Here is a 17,963-nt window from a genome sequence, read left to right as displayed (position 1 = left end):
TGTGAAACATTACATTCGTGTATGTCCTTTGCTTGTTCTCACAACCTTTTGCTATGCAGGTAATAACCATGTTTGCTGTAACTTCTCAAAATAAATCATCCAAAAGCGAAGACACTCGGTGCAGGTCACGCCGGTATGTTCTTCTTCTTCTGTTTTTTTTGACGCGTTGCACGCTGCTATGTTGACGGAAGTCGTGGGATTTCATGTGTTGCGTGATATCTCTGCGCCGAAGTAGCAGTGCTTTGCTTAAGCAGCAGTGCTTCGCCTGTGCTTCCCCATAATATAGTCCCAAGTCAATATCTGCCTAGGAAATCGCCTAGTGTTAATCTGGATCGCTATTTGTACTCGTTGTGAATACGCAGGCCACAAGAAGTAATTAGGTGAGTTTTGTTTTTATTTTTTGTTTTTTTTTATCACTTTTACTCAGGCCATGCTAGCTGGCAACAAAGGATTCCATTCATTGTGCTAAGCTAAGCTAACGCCGACCCAGTCAAACTAAAACAATGCATGCACTGACACAAAAATGCATTTGCCCACCTATCTAAATGTAGGAAATAATGTGAATAAGCCCTAATTTAAAAAACGGTGGAGTGTTCCTTTAAAGATTTACAGAGGCAATTTTTTTCTAAATTTATTCTAAGTATGTTATCTTTTGTCAAATTTAAAAATAAATTTTATTTCTAATTAAAACAATGGAATAAGAAGAATACGTTACTGATCAAATAAAACACAAAAGTGGCTTGTAGGTATTTGCAAACATTTAATTAGGCTCAGGGGTGGCATGAGTGCACCATCTCTTCTCAGGTGTTCTGGATCCAGACTGGAGCTTGTGTAAATCCTAGTTACATCCCGTGGCAAAACATAGAAACAAATAGAGACATCATTAGCATAGCTGCTGTTCTAACAAAGTAAAATTAATTAGTTTAACCCAAGCTAAAGAATAAGAATGCACATTTGATCAGATACAACTATACTCACAATTTAAGATACATTATTCAAATGCTTGGTGAAAGAGATGCGTTTTTTATCTAGATTTAAACAGAGAGAGTGTGTCTGAACCCCGAACATTATCAGGAAGGCTTTCCAGAGTTTGGGAGCCAAATGTGAAAAAGCTCTACCTCCTTTAGTAGACTTTGCTATCCTAGGAACTACCAAAAGTCCAGCGTTTTGTGACATTAGGGAGCGTGATGGATTGTAGTGTGGTAGAAGGCTAGTTAGGTACGCAGGAGCTAAACCATTTAGAGCTAGAGCTTAAGATCTTTGCCCGAACCCGGCGGGACCCAATGGGACCCGACGGGTTCGGGCTTAATTTATATCATCTTACGTGGGCTCGGGCTTGCGCTCCGGTTTGCGAGGTAAACGAGTGTACATGTGATGGGTTTCGATTAGTGCGAGAAAGATGCGAAAATGGATGCTGAGTAGGTGTAATGGAGGCTTGCCTCTGGTGGTTATGTTTTGGTTGCACCAGCAACTAAAGCAAAGTCTGAAGTTTTGACCATGTTTATAATGAGAATAATCAGTGAATAATGACACACCATCGAGCGCAGGAACACACTGAAGACATCGACAGTGGATTCAATCATTTTCCTCCACAAAAGAGCTGTGTGTGTGCGCACATTTGAATAATGTTGGGCTGTAAATGGGTTCGGGCTTTTAAAAAGCTGTCAGTCAAAATGTACTTGTCGGGCTCGGGTCCTGTCGGGCCTAACTTTTATGGCCCGATTACAGCTCTATTTATGGCCTTATAGGTAAGTAATGATCATTTGTAACTGATACGGAACTTAATAGGTAGCCAGTGCAGAGACTGTTAAATTGGGGAAATATGATCATAATTTCTTGACCTGGTAAGGACTCTAGCTGCTGCATTTTGGACTACCTGTAGCTTGACAACCACCTAGAAGTGCATTACAATAGTCCAGTCTAGAGGTCATGAATGCATGAACTAGCTTTTCTGCATCAGAAACAGACAACATGTTTCGTAGCTTGGCATTGTTTCTAAGATGGAATGGAAGAATGCAGTTTTTGTAACATGGGAAATATGTTTTTCAAAAGACAAGTTGCTGTCTAATATAACACCCAGATTTTTGACTGTAGAAGAAGTAACAGTACATCCGTCTAGTTGCAGATTGTAATCTACAAGATTCTGTGTAGTGTTTTTTGGTCCAATAATTGATATCTCTGTCTTATCCGAATTTGATTGGAGAAAATTATTTGTCATCCAATCTTTTACATTTTTAACACACTCTGTTAGCTTAGATAATTGGGAAGTTTCATCTGGTCTCGCTGAGATATATAGCGGAGTATCATCAGCATAACAGTGGAAGCTAATTCCGTATTTTCTAATAATATTACCAAGGGGCAACATGTATATTGAAAATAGAAGGGGACCTAGGACGGATCCTTGTGGCACTCCATATTTTACTGATGATAAATGAGATGACTCCCCATTTAAGTAAACAAAATGGTAGCGATCGGACCGGTAGGATCTAAACCATCTTTGTGTGCACTTTTCCTTCGGCTAACGTAGCATGGACGTGTCGGACGATGGAGTCTCCGATGATCACAGCGTCGTGTCCCGTCTCGCGGAGGGGAGCGAAGTGGTTGCGGGTGGAGATCTCGAAAACAGGAGGAGGAGAAGTCGTTGCCCGGGGCCTGGCTCACGTCCTCCGCTGTGGATGCACCCAGGGTCCGTGGTGTCCCGGCGCCGGAGTGAAGGACATCTGGGAAGATCGCGTCCTGGGTGCACTGGGCCTGTGCAGAGAAACACACGTGGTGGGACTGTTAACAGCACGCTGTATACTTACCCCGGACTTGTGAGCGTCCGCCCAGACTTAACAGTTGTTTTCACAAAACAGTGAGGAGTTCTATGAAGAAGATTTCTCTGGTCTTCTTCTACCTGAGGTTTTATCCTCTGTGTTCCTGGAAATGAATTTGTCATGTCATTGTCATCTAGCGATTGCTGACCTCTTGTGCTGCCTTTTCACTCTTTACTATTCGCCACAAAGATAGACATATTGTACATTTGATAATAACGTATGGAGAGGAATCCAGTTCCCTTGTGTCTTTGGCAGTGTATCCGTTGGCCGTCTCTTTGGCGTATTTCAACAGCTGTCTGAACCACATTCTGTATGTTTTCATGGGGCAGGATTTTAAGAGCAATGTTAAACTTTCTCTAAGACGTGTTTTTGAAAGAGTTTTCTCTGAGGAGGGAACACAAGCGTCACGATCGACACAGCCACAACACACACACTCAGTGTAATGAAGATATCAGCTCATTTATTCATTATTTTTTCTATGCCAGATCTATGCGTTTCATTCAAGACGCTTTCATCTTGTTTTGATATTTTCTTATCTAGTGCAATGATGTGTGACTTACAAGTCTAAATACTTTTTGGGTCCACTGTTGTTTGATAACATACATATTCAGTGTCTTTTCTGATTAGATTTTCAGAATATATATTTCAGAATAATATTATTCTCAGAATAATTGCCAAGATCTAATGCTCTTGTCAAGTATCTTAATAAAAAATTTTTATTTTAAAGCATGGCACAAATAATTTATTTTCACATATATCCAATCTTTTGCTTTTGTTTCCTTTTTCTTCTCTTGGATCAAGAAGTTATGAAACTCTAATTTAGAGTTTTTTTTCTCTCCCTCTAAAAAAAATCTTATTTCTAAAATAATTTGTTCTCAAACATCTGCAATGAAACCAAGATACAATAAAGCATCTTTTTATCTTTTTTTGAGATCGATGTTGTAAGCTTTGAGGAAGTTAAGGGCGTGTCTACTGGTAGGATGTGGTCTACTGGCACTGGCATCTTGATCTCAGTAATTTTCTAACTTAATAGTTTTGTTATACTATAGCTTTATCCTATAGATTTTTTAAGCCACATATCACATGACTGCAGAGTAGAGCCCTGCATTTCAGCCCGAGCCCGACGGGCCCCGATTTATTTATGCCCCTAGGGCCGGGCTTCGGGCCAATTTTCACGTTATAGCTCATATGCGGGCCGGGCCTCGGGCCTTTCTTGGGTTATCCTATTTATATTTTTAGACATTAATAAAAAAAAAAAAAAAAGAGAAGTTCACGTCGATGATAGAAAAACAAACATAGACATTTCATAACCTCATAACTTTTATAATCTGATAATTCAACCCGTTATAATTATACTGACATACTGACACGACAGTGTCACGCACGCACGCTTTTCCGTCAGCGCGACCCACGATTATACTTCACTTATATCCACTTATTGTAGTAGCTATTATAAGCCTCTAAATTAATGTATTAATCATAGCCTAGTTGTCCAACTAATAATTATAAAATGATGATTCATGCAGCGGCGAGCATTTCTGTGTCTGCACCTGTTGTTGCGGGCCACGCAGGAAAGAAGAGAGCGCTGGCCGAGTTTGAAAACATTGTGGAGCAGGACGAGGATGACGACGATGAAGTACAGCAATACATGCGCCTCAATCACAACATGGAAGGTGATGGACGAGATGTGCTGCTATGGTGGAAACAGCACGAGACCCTGCTACCGCGACTGTCAAGACTGGCTCGCTCTGTGTTTAGTGTCCCGCCAGCAGCAGCAGCGAACGTGTCTTCAGCGCAGCGGGAAGAGTGATGGAAGAGAGGAGGACTGGGTTAAAACCTTCCACTCTGGATGCTATTCTTTTTCTCCACGATGCTCTGTAAGAGACTGTTCTAACTTTTCATTTGACTGGACTTTATTTTCGTTTAACTGTTGGAAACTAATGGAAAAAAGAATGGACATGTTAAGTGGTGCATTTTTGAGGTAAGATAACCTGCAAGTTTGTTTTTAATTGATTTAATTTGTTTAGATTGTAGGCTATTTCTCATTTCGTTTGCGAGCGCTGTTGCGAGTCTGCCTCAGTATTTCAATTTTTTTTATTTTACTCACTGTGGTTTAATAAATAAACATATATTAAACTAACTGTCTGTGTGATATGCTTGAAGTGTTTTATATCTATGGATTTTATTGTAGCCAAGTAAAGTATTAGCGTTAATTTGAGAGGCTTAATTGATTAAATATGTTTTAGGCTACTCGCTGTCGGCTCGGCTGGTAAACGTAAATCTTCATTTAAAAAAAATGCTCCAAACATTTTTCTAAATTACCTTGATAAAGAAAAGAAAAGAAACATAACACAAAACTGACCCCTTTTTAATTGTTGCAAATAGGGCAGGCTTCTGCTGTGTAATAAAATAAATAAATAAATAAATAAATAAAAACACGGGCTCGTGTTGGACTCGGGCTGATAATTCTGATGAGCTGTCGGACACGGGTCGGGGCTAGGGCCTGAGCGTCTCGGCCAGGGCCGGGCTCGGGCCTAGATTTGAGGCCCGTGCAGGGCTCTACTGCAGAGCATTTAATCTCTAAAAGTTATTAACTGTATCTTATACAATAAAATAAATTAACCAATGTCATCATTTTGCAATGCGATTTCATTTTATAGTAGTTTTGTATTGGTGTTCTGATGGCCTTTTTGGTAGGCCTACCGTATTTTCCGGACTAGATGTCGCACTTTTTTTCGTAGTTTGGCTGGTCCTGCGACTTATAGTCAGGTGCGACTTATTTATCAAAATTAATTTGACATGAACCGAGAGAAATGAACTAAGAGAAATGAACCGAGAAAACATTTCCGTCTACAGCCGCGAGAGGGCGCTCTATGCTGCTCAGTTCTCCTGTAGCCTACACTGAGCAGCATAGAGCGCCCTCTCATGGCTGGAGACGGTAATGTTTTCTCTTGGTTCTTGGTTCTAAATAAATGCGACTTATAGTCCAGTGCGAATTGTTTTTTTCCTCATCATGACGTATTTTTGGACTGATGCGACTTATACTCAGGTGCGACTTATAGTCCGAAAAATACGGTATTTATTTTTTTGTGAGAATACTGACAGTCCCTTATTTTTGGAATTAATAGATCTATAGTCTGTTTTCCCTTCAAGTTAATGTTCACAATAAAGGACAAATAGAAAAATCTAACTTTATTGCTTCTTTACTAATCTTATCCTACTCTGTATTCATACTTTACTTACATTTTAACTGCATGAAAAGTGGGATGAAACGGTTCTTATATTGACTAATAAAACTGAATGAAGTCATTAAAAATAATTTTGTTTTCTTTGTGCACAAAAAGTATTCTTGTAGCTTTGAAAAATTACAGTTGAACCACTGATGTCACATGTATTGCTTTAACGATCTCTTTCTGAGCCTTGATCGTGTAAAGCCACGGTGACACTAGACTTTGAGCATGCGAAACTGCTTCTTTTTTTATGCAAAAATTGCTTTGCATGCTGCAGCGGTTGTGATATGACGTCATGCTGCGTGGCGTCTTTATAAAAACTTAAGTTCAAGACATAAATTATAATCCATTTACAATGTAAAAACATACAATCTATTCCCTTTTTCGTTTTGCTTTGCTGGTTTTTTGCATGTGTATGGAAGTCAATGGAACGAAAAGTGCAGTGTGACCGCCCCTTAAGGATCCCTGCGGTCTATGGGAGGGTGAAAGAGCTCTTGGAATGCATAAAAAATATCTTAATTTGTATATATTTTTAGGATAGGTACCTAAACCTTTGGTGACCCATCCAAAACCCACACATGTAGGTTCCAAAGATTGGGACACGTGTGCCAGAGGGTGCCCCGTCTCTGAGAAAGAAGGTCTTTCCTCAGAGGAATTGGCCAGGGTGGGGCTGTCGCGCGGAGTACAAGTTCGAGGAACCAGGTCCATTCCCTGGGACGAGACTGCTGATGTGAAAGCTTGTCGGCTGCACGATACGATGTGAATGGCATAAAGCGACCTCAGATGCTTCTGATTCCACAAGAGGAGATGGCGAGCAAGTTGCAACATGCGATGGGAACGTAGACCACCCTGACAGCTGATGTATGCTACGGTTGCAGTGTTGTCCGTACGGACTACAACGTGCTTGTCCTTCAACAGGGCCCTGAAGCAGTGCAGAGAAAGTTGTACTGCTAGCAACTCGAGGCAATTGACATGCCACTGAAGTTGGGGTCCTGTCCAGGAATCTGACGCAGCTTGTCCATTGCAAATGGCACCCCAGCCTGTGGCTGAGGCATCTGTTGACACCACAACATGTCTGGACACTGGTTTTAGGGGATCGCCAGCCCGTAGAAATGAGGTCCAACCACGGGGTGAAGGTTCCGAGGCAGGCCTGACCTGCAGATCTGTAAGCCTTGGCCACAAGCTTGGATGAGAACTTACAGGCCTTGGAGGGAAGTTTGGGACCACCATGCCATGTGGAGGTGCTCTGAGGACACAGTTGCATCGCAACAGAACGCTCAACTGGGGGAATCCCAGCATACCCCTTGGCCGCTCTGCCATCGAGGGCAGTGAAGGAAGAGGAAGCACCAGAATGGTTTCGGGCAGTTAAAGGTGGCTTTCATGAACCGTTCACTTCCTGGTGCACCTTCGGGAAGAAAGGAACCAGTGGAGGGGGCTGGTGATCTTCCTCCCGAGCCCCGAATGAGATGCCAGGAGCCTGAGAGGGTCCAGCAAACTCACCCGGAACCTCAACTGGCTGCAGCGTTTGCGAGAGGGGTGTGGCCCGAGTAGGCTGGCTCGTCGGGGAAGCCCAAATAGTAGCCCTCAGATTTTTTTGTTAAAAAAATTAAAATCTGTAATTTCATGCTGTAATCACTAGATTCCTGTATATGAGTGTAAAGAGAGACTTGTGAATACCCTTGTTTTTATTTGTTTACTTTCATAAGGTTGTGGATCTAAATGTATCTACTTTGTCAAGGTTTATAATTGTTGTTCTTTTCAATGTTGATTTGAAGTGTATGTTTTTGCATTATTATTACTACATTCAAGCCTGAACACAGGAAGCATTTTGTTACACAAAACATCACAAATGTATAAAATGTAACAAAAATTATGCCAAATCAGAGGTTAATCCTTCTGGGTCTGATCTGATTTTAACCTTTTATTTCAGTCTTCTGAATCATTTTGTCTATATGGTTATAGCCATAACCAATTCATTTGAGTATGTATAATTCTGTATGTGTGAGTCTGTAAGTGTGTGTGAGCGCATGTATCCCTTTTACACTCTTGATGTTTTAGAGTGTAACCCCTTCCTTTTATTTTTTATATTTGCAGTGTTACAGTCACACCAGTTCATACGTGTGTGTGTCCGCACGTGTGTGAGTTGGTGTGTTGATCTTGCACTCTAAATATTTTAGAGTTTCACCTAGGCTTGTTGCGATAGTCGGTGTTACCGGTGATACACGGTGTTTAACCCACCTACCGGTCATAGCACTTGACCACCGGCACAGTCCCCATCGTGTTGAAGTTTTAGCCTATAGCAATAAAGCACTTAATTCAGTTAGTGACTACGTGCCTTCGTAATTTAGCGTAAGCGGAACGAGCGCCGCAGTAAAGCAGCAGGTGTCCGATTTCATTTATCATTTGAGGAGAGTGAGGCGAGCTAACTGGCAAAGGATGGCGGAAGATCTGGTTTCAAAGCGAAATGCAAAAGCACCTATTTGCCAAATGCCAACAGGGAACCTGAAAACGTTAACGAAACTTTGCCTGATGAAAGTGGAAGCATCCGGAGGTAACACTTCGAATTTACAAGCACATGAGGAAAAAGCGGTCCTTTTGGGTAGTAGAGAACAGTCAGCGCAACACGTGACAGAACAGGAAGGGGGAAATAAGGATGAAAGCGCCGAGGAGCCGCCGCACAAGAGGAAAACACTAGCAAGTTTATTAAAAAGAAAAACAGGCGCTGCATCAACACTGACTGTTCCAGAAAGGGTGCTCACAGAAATCACAACTTATGTTCAGGAGCCCGAGTCCTCCACTAATGCTGAGACAGATCCTCTGGTGTGCTGGAAAGAAAATCAAAATGGGCTCCCGGTTTTGGCAAAAGTAGCCAAAAAATATCTTTGTGTTTGTGCAACAAGCTGCGCATCCGAGAGAGTGTTCAGCACGATGGGAAACATAATCACCCCAACAAGATCTCTTTTGAAACCAGAAATGGTAAATAGGTTGGCTTTTCTGGCCAGGAATATGTAAGAATGTATGCAACAAGCAGTGTGATCACGTTTTGTTCCCTGTTGCAATTTAAATGAAGGTTTTTCGTTTATTGTTTCTCATTTAGCCTTTTTATAATTTTTTTGTACGGTGTATGCAGTTAATAGGCCTACCTCTTTTTTTTAACAGCTTAACGTGAGTTTAATTTTTATATTAGTTTTTTTTTGCACTTAAGTGTCCAGTGATTATTCGGGTAGGCTACCTTATTTAACAAAGTTTTTGATGTTCGTTCGTTTCATATTCGATGGTTGTGCGGTGTTTTTTTTTTTTTTGATGAAAAAGGCAGGCACTTTATTTAACGAATAGTGAATTTTTTTAATATAATTTCTTGTTTGATACTTGCACGATGTGTGCAGTGGTTGGTTTGTTAATAAATGCACTTTAAAGATGTTTCATAGCCTAAGTCAAAGTCAAAGTCACCTTTATTTATATAGCGCTTTAAACAAAATACATTGCGTCAAAGCAACTGAACAACATTCATTAGGAAAACAGTGTCAATAATGCAAAAATGATAGTTAAAGGCAGTTCATCATTGAATTCAATGATGTCATCTCTGTTCAGTTAAATAGTGTCTGTGCATTTATTTGCAATCAAGTCAACGATATCGCTGTAGATGAAGTGTCCCCAACTAAGCAAGCCAGAGGCGACAGCGGCAAGGAACCGAAACTCCATCGGTGACAGAATGGAGAAAAATACCTTGGGAGAAACCAGGCTCAGTTGGGGGGCCAGTTCTCCTCTGACCAGACGAAACCAGTAGTTCAATTCCAGGCTGTCAGATTGTGCAGAAGAATCATCTGTTTCCTGTGGTCTTGTCCTGGTGCTCCTCTGAGACAAGGTCTTTACAGGGGATCTGTATCTGGGGCTCTAGTTGTCCTGGTCTTCGCTGTCTTTCAGGGATGTAGAGGTCCTTTCTAGGTGCTGATCCAGCATCTGGTCTGGATACGTACTAAGTGCTTTTGTTTAGTTTTCGCATGGTGTGTTATTATTCATTTTGCAATAAAGATGTGTGTAATACAAGCGAGTGTCTTATTGTTATGTGTATTTTTATTAAGAATAAAATAAATTAACCCATGATTAATTCAAACAAATGCGACTGAATTGCCGCTAACTAAAGTGAAAGTAAATTGAGACCCCAGGATTACCGTTTTTTTTACACGTCGATTAACCGAAAAAAATCCGTCACCGCAAAATCCCTAGTTTCACCCCTTCATTGCATTACACTTTTTGTTTGCATTGTGGGGGATTTGTAGATTGTACACACAAAATGTTCTGTATTTTCCCCATTTCCCATTAATTTCCATTTTTGACAGAAGACCGTAAGTGTAACTACTTTTTTTATGATCACTTAGCTTTTTCGAATCATGCCCTCAATTTTTGTGTGTTCACATACCAAGTGCCATAAAGTTGGTCATGATGTTTTTACAGCTCAACCATGTTTGAAATGTTGGTAAAGCCTGATGACGTCATAAATTTGAAGAAGTGTTGTAAAGTCTTGAACAATAGAGAAGAAATCATTTGCCAGGATAACTGTGAATCGAATCATCACACCGTGAGTCATGATTACTTATGTAGAGCTATTGATATGATTTTTAAACATTTTATGTACTTTAAAGTAATGCTAAAATAGCATTTATTTGGTTGCATATTTGTTATAATAATCTATGCTGATCATATATTAATTTCTTAAAGTTTCTTATGACACAACACTTTAAATATGATTCATGATTTTACACTGACAGTATGTGATATTAGCAGGATAAACTGGACACTTCCACTCAATCACAGCAATGGAGGATTATCATGAAATTTTGAGAAGTTGGATGAGAGTGATTTCTCTGGTCTTCTTCTACCTGACCTTTATCCTCGGTGTTCCTGGAAATGCATTTGTCGTGTATGTTGCTGGATTGAAGATGAAGAGGACTGTTAATACAGTAGGGTTTCTCAATCTAGCGATTGCTGACCTCTTGTGCTGCCTTTTCACTCTGTACTATGTGACCGAGAGGAGTTTTAATGAAAACTGGGTGTATGGATTCATAATGTGCAAGATTTTCCCCTTCATTATGCTCATCAGCAGGTTTGCCAGCGTTTTCACACTGAGCTTGATTAGTCTGGATCGGTTTACTCAGGTGATCACGCCGGTTTGGGCTCAGAATCATCGCAGCTTGTTCATTGCACGACTGTCCTGTGCATCGGTTTGGATTCTGGCTTCAATTCTCAGTCTGCCTTTTACGATGTTAAGAGAGACTTACACAAAAAATAATAAAACACAGTGCCAGCTTTATCATCCTGATAAAGACAATTCTGAATTGTATGGAAGGTTTAGCATCATCAGATTTGTGTTTGGCTTTTTGGTTCCTCTCATATGCATCACAACATGTTACGGATTCATCGCACGCAAGTTAGGCAGGAGTCAATTTCACTCTGGACGAGTGTTTCGTATCATTTTGGCTGTAATCGTGGCCTTTTTTCTGTGCTGGTTGCCGTATCACATATTGCGTTTGATAATCATGTACGGAGAGAAACCAAGTCGCCAGGTGGCTTTGATAGTGAATCTGTTGGCCATCTCTTTGGCGTATTTCAACAGCTGTCTGAACCCCATTCTGTATGTTTTCATGGGGCAGGATTTTAAGAGCAACGTTAAACTTTCTCTAAGACGTGTTTTTGAAAGAATTTTCTCTGAGGAGGGAACACAAGCATCACAATCCACACAGCCACAACACACACACTCAGTGTAGAGAAGATATCAGCTCATTTATACTATATATACGGTGTTCTGTTTTCTGATTGATTTGTATTACTATTTTGATAATGTTTTAATTATTTCTTCTCTAAATTCATCAACTTGAAGTCATCAAGTCATCTAACTCTTATTCATCATTCCTGTGTGTTTCTCTCTCTATTGTTGATGTATTTTCAGTGATTGGTGATTTGTGAACTATCGTCAAACCTTAACATCACAGTGATGGAATACTGATGCTTGATTAACTTTTTTGGTTGCTATTAGCTTAGAAAAAGCTTGTAATATTAATTCATAATAATGGTATTTGGTTTCTATGCTGAATTCTTTAAGAAAAAATATATACAGAATTTGCATTCACTTTAGTGAAGATATCGACTAATTTATTCAGTAATCTGATTGATTTGTGTTCCTATTCTAAAACTATTGAACTATTTCTCATCAGAATTCATCAAGTCAAAGTTAGCAAGCCATCTAACATTTATTCATGATTTCTTTTTCTCTATTGTTCATATATTTTCAGTGTTTTTTTGATGAACTATAGTAATAGAATATTTTGCTATAGTGTCTTCTTTTGTTTGCTGTCAGCTTAGATAAAATCTTTTATATTTCACTAATAATGGCTTGTGAAATTTCCAATGAATGGATTAAGAAGAATACATGTATATACATAATTTAAAGCTTGCATTTATGAAAAAAACTAAGGTTTATGATACACAGGATAACTTGGGCAATGTTGTTGTCCATAGGCAACCATGTGAGACACGGGGCTCAAAACTAATCTAAATTATCCAGATAGAAATATTACCCCTTCTCAATGGGAAGTGCCCCAGCAATATTGTTCAAAAAAAGTTACCTGGCAAAATTTCCTCAAAAAGTTGCCTGTGTATCATCAGCCTAAAACATATTTACATTTTTCATATTCCAGTTATGTTTTTTTTTCTCACTTGTGTTTTATTGGCTTATCATAAATTACAACCAGAGTCTGTTATGTATAAATGGTGTTTTGCATATAAAGTGCAAAGATAATAATGTTTAAATGTAAGTTCATTGGACTGTACAATAAACATGAAATTAATTTTGAGTGAAAATTTTTATAATTAGTGCAAATAGTCGCTAACAACAGTTTTCTCTGGGTCAGGCCTAATGTTTTCAATTCTAAACATCTTAAAAACAACAACAAAAACAGATATGCTTTAAATGCAAAAGTAAAAAACAATTATAAGTTATATCTTTAAACACATGCACGTATGCTGACAAAACTGACTCTTGTAATTTTCTACCAAAACAACTTCCTCTTTTTTCTCACGACATACTGTAAACTCTTAAAAATAAAGCTTTTTATTGGCATCAATGGTTGTATGAAGAAACTTAAAAATCCATGGAACCTTTCAAATGCAGAAAATGTTCTTTTAAGTGAATTTTTTTTTTTTTTTTTTTTTTTTTCAGATTTTAAAAAATTTTCTTCACAATGGTTCTTTTAGGAAGTGTTCACTGAAAGGTTCTTTTGGGAACCAAAATGGTTCTGTGGCCTCACTGCAAAAACATCCTTTTGGAACCTTTATTTTTAAGAGTGTACTCTCTCTATATATATATATTATATACAGTATATATTGTTGCCCTGCACTAAACTGCTAAAGTTCATATGTGCGTTGAGCAGAGTACTGTCTGCTAATTTTTCTGGTTTTGTCTGTGAAGAATGTGGCGAAATCATCAGCTGTTAAAGAGGTGGTGAAGGGTGACAGAGAAGAGAATTGAATGTTTTGAAGAGATTACGTGTGTCTGAAGCGTTGTTGATCTTGTTGTTGAAGTATGAAGATTTGGCAGTATATGGACTTCAGCAGTGAAAGATGAAAGCAAAAACTGATACATAATCAGGTCTGACGGATCTTTTGATTTGTGCCATTTTCTTTCTGCTGCCCTGAGTTTGGACCGATGCTCATGAAGAACATCAGATAACCAGGGGTAAGAAGAGGCAGCCCATGCTGCATTCATAAAGAAGCATTTACTTCACTCCTGAATGAATCAGCTATTTAAACGAATCAAATGAATGAATAAATAACTTAATCATTGAATCACTTAATCTTAATCATTAAGACATTTACCAACACCCACTGGCAGTTTTAGTTCATTATTTAGAGCAGGGGTCGCCAAACATTTTGGCATGACTTGCCATTTTACATTTTTCTGGTGACAGTGCCAACACCCCCCCCCCCCCCCCCTTTAATGTATTTTGTATTTAAATGGTACATACACATTTTTAAATAATATGATAAAAAAAACTATTTGATGCAAATAGTTTCTGAATATTTTTGTATACATTGTTTTAATAACAGATACACAGTGTGATATATGTGTGTGTGACAAGGTCAATGCATTAAAAATCAGTTTAATCACCGCTAATGTGCTGCTTTAATAATTGATACATGCGTGCAAATACACACACACTCACTCACACACACACCTCGCACACCGAGATCATGCTGTGCAAAAAGTAACATTCAGAAGCTCATAAACTTGTCAGTGCTGCCACGCGACATTTATTAATCAATATTTAAAGTGAAAAAGTAATGTGACATACTGCCAAGTATGGTGACCCATACTCAGAATTAATGCTCTACATTTAACCCATCCAAAACGCACACACGCGCAACACAGTTGGGGGTTCAGTGTCTTGCTCAAGGGCACCTACAGTAAGTCATGGTAGGGCCAGCCTGAGACTCAAACCCACAACCTCAGGGTAAGGAGTCATACTCTCTAACCACTAGGCCACAACTTCCCCACACATAGTGAATCGCTACATTTATATTTCTCAACAACAAGGGGGCAAAATTGCCAAAATTTACAAATCTCTCTCTCCCTCTCTCTTCCTCCCTCTCTCTCTTTCTCTCTCTCAAAATATTTATTGCTGAACCCCCTGTTTCTTGTAATGCCTGTTTGATGCTTTACACAACAATGACTTAAAATGATCTTTTGGGAGTAATTTATCCAAAATTGATGTGCGATTAATTTGATTAATTGTAATATATATATATATATATATATATATATATATATATAGTGTGAATTTGTGTGTGTGTCTGTGTGTTTGTGTATATCCATGTGTGTACAGTGGCATGTGAAAGTTTGGGAACACCTTGCAGAATCTGTGAAAATTTTAGTATTTTTAACAAAATAAGGGAGATCATACAAATTGCATGTTATTTTTTAATTAGTACTTTCCTGAGTAATATATTTTACATAAAATATGTTTATATTTAGTCCACAAGAAAAAAACAATAACTGAAATTATTAAAATAACCTCATTCAAAAGTTTGTGAACCCTTGGATCTTAATACTGTGTGCTGTTACCTGGATGATTCACGACTGTCTTTCTGTTGTACTTAATTTGTCTTCCAGTAAACATGCAAGTAGATTATTTTGCTTCCTAAGGGCAGTATTAAATGGGAAAAAAAATATATATATATAGTATTTCAACAAAATAAGAAAAATTTTGACTTCTCAACCCTTTTCACAGTTTTTACTCCCCAGCTCTTAATGCATCTTGTTTCCTTCTGGAGCATCAGTGAATGTTTTAACCTTTTTTAATAGTTGTGTTTGAGTCCCTCAGTTGTCCTCAGTGTGAAAAGATAGATCTCAAAAGTCATGTGTGGAAAGGGTTCAATATGCAAAAGATGCTGGAAAACTGAAGAATCTGCAGGACCTGATGATTTTTCTGAAGAACAGAGCTCAGTTTTGCTGTTAGGATCAAACAAGGGACTCATGAACAACCATCACAAAACACAACAACAACAAAAAACAATTGTGGATCACCCGGGTAACCACACACTGTATTAATAACTAAGGGTTTCCAAAATTTTGAATAGGGTTATTTTAATAATAAAAAAAAAGAGTCTTGTGGGCTAAATGTAAACATTTTTTATGTAAAATATCTTACTCAGGACAGTACTAAATAAAAAATAACATGTATATTTTATGATCTCTCTTATTTTGTACAAATTCTTCACATTTTCACATATTCTGCAATGGGTTCCCAAACTTTTGCATGCCACTTGTATAGGTTGGGTCAATTTAAAAATAAAAAATAGGATCGCTATTAAAAACTTGAAAACCATTGATGTAGAGGCATGTATTTCCAATGAGCCTATGTTGCAACAATAAACAACAGAAAAACTAAGTATTAAGCAAGCACTTATGCGCTACTTCTTTCTCTGCTGACTAATTGTTTCTTATCTTTAGACACACACATTTACAGGCAGTTACTAAGAAACTTTGTGCTAACATGTACCTCTTTTTTTCTTTTTTTTTTTAAGATTGAAAATGATTAAAGACTTCTTCTTTCCTGTAACAAACCTATCTTGAGTAAAAAATCGGGCCATTTGGCATTACTGAAGGCAAAGATGTGCTGTTAGTGATCAAGGCCTGTGTACGTATACATGACATACATTAATTGTCACACCTTTAGACCCTCGGTGAAGATGTAATCTGCTGATTGGTCGGTTTGAACATATCAGATTTGGTTTTAGACACATTGGTCTAGGAAGGGATAAAATTATAATTTTTGCTCTTTCTCTTTTCTTTGCTGTCTCTTTTCTTGGCTGGCGATCTATCTTTGTTAGGGCTCTGGCGTCTCTCGCTCTCTTACTTTCTCAAGTTACATTTTACATACTGTATATGCTGGGTACAATTAACTATGTTTTACCATTTACCATCATCTATTTTGTAACCAATTTAAGTGTAACCCTAACAAAATACTGTTATTAAACCCATTTCAATTGTAAATTATGCATTAACTAGTCTTGATTCAACATTAACACCGAAGTATACCTATCGCAATATAATATGTAAATGTAGTATGTCCAGATTACATCTATACAACACACATTAAAAGTACATAAAACATACTCTTTAAAGTGGTCGTGAAATAATTATTTAAAATACAGTGAATGTTTTTATATCATTATAAAGTAATTAGCTTGTCAACTAGATGCTGCATCCTTTAATTTGTTTCATTTAATTTGCTGTGAAATTTGCTATCACATACATATATACAATTTTCCTGCTTACATGCTCATTTAACCAATAATATATACAGTAGAAAATGTGGTCACACTTTATTTTAAGGTTCAATTCTCGCTATTAACAATTGATTAACTACAATCCCGATTCCCAAAAAGTTGAGGCTAGAAGTACAGGCTTCTAATTGCTCAACTGTCTTAGGTCTTCTTTGTCGCATATTTCTCTTTATGATGCGCCAAATGTTTCATTTCAGTACCCGGATCCTTCTTCTATGCAGCCATGATGTTGTAATTGATGCAGTATGTGGTCTGGTATTGTCATGTTTGAAAATGCAAGGTCTTCCCTGAAAGAGACGACGTCTGGATGAGAGCATATGTTGTTCTAGAACTTGGATATACCTTTCAGCGTTGATGGTGCCTTTCCAGATGTGTAAGCTGCCCATGCCACATGCGCTCATGCAACCCCATACCATCAGAGATGCAGGCTTCTGAACTGAGCGCTGATAACAACTTGGGTTGTCCTTGTCCTCTTTAGTCCAGATGACATGACGTCCCACTTTTCCTAAAAGAACTTCAGATTTTGATTCGTCTGACCACAGAACAGTTTTCCACTTTGCCACAGTCCATTTTAAATTAGCCTTGGCCCAGAGAAAACGCCTGCGCTTCTGGATCATGTTTAGATATGGCTTCTTTTTTGACCTATAGAGTTTAGCCGGCAGCGGTGAATGGCACGGTGGATTGTGTTCACTGACAATGCTTTCCCCGTAGATCCCCCAAAGGCCCGTAGATCATGGGAATCCAGTATGGTTTTCCGGCATTGATCCTTATGCACAGAGATTGTTCCAGATTCTCTGAATCTTTGCATGATATTATGCACTGTAGATGATGATAACTTCAAACTCTTTGTAATTTTTCTCTGAGAAACTCCTTTCTGATATTGTTCCATTATTTTTCGCCGCAACATTGGGGGAATTGGTGATTCTCTGCCCATCTTGACTTCTGAGAGACACTGCCACTCTGAGAGGGTCTTTTTATACCCAATTATGCCGCCAATTAACCTAACAAGTTGCAAATTGGTCCTCTAGCTGTTCCTGTAGATTTAACTTTTCCTGGCCTCTTATTGCTACCAGTC

The 17,963-nt window shown here is 38.5% G+C and overlaps 1 protein-coding gene across 1 annotated transcript; it reads left to right on the top strand.

Annotated features, from left to right (window-relative positions):
- The first annotated feature begins 10,832 nt into the window (after positions 1 to 10,832).
- On the top strand, positions 10,833 to 12,841 carry LOC132127581 (C3a anaphylatoxin chemotactic receptor-like). The gene has a single exon (XM_059539501.1). The coding sequence runs from the start codon at positions 10,864 to 10,866 to the stop codon at positions 11,809 to 11,811; it is 948 nt and encodes a 315-aa protein (XP_059395484.1). The 5' UTR covers positions 10,833 to 10,863; the 3' UTR covers positions 11,812 to 12,841.
- The last annotated feature ends 5,122 nt before the right edge of the window (positions 12,842 to 17,963 follow it).

The sequence above is a fragment of the Carassius carassius genome, chromosome 45, assembly GCF_963082965.1.
Source record: "Carassius carassius chromosome 45, fCarCar2.1, whole genome shotgun sequence".
NCBI lineage: Eukaryota > Metazoa > Chordata > Actinopteri > Cypriniformes > Cyprinidae > Carassius > Carassius carassius.
Note: the sequence above shows the minus strand (reverse complement) of the source record. Positions and strands in the feature narration are given on the sequence as shown.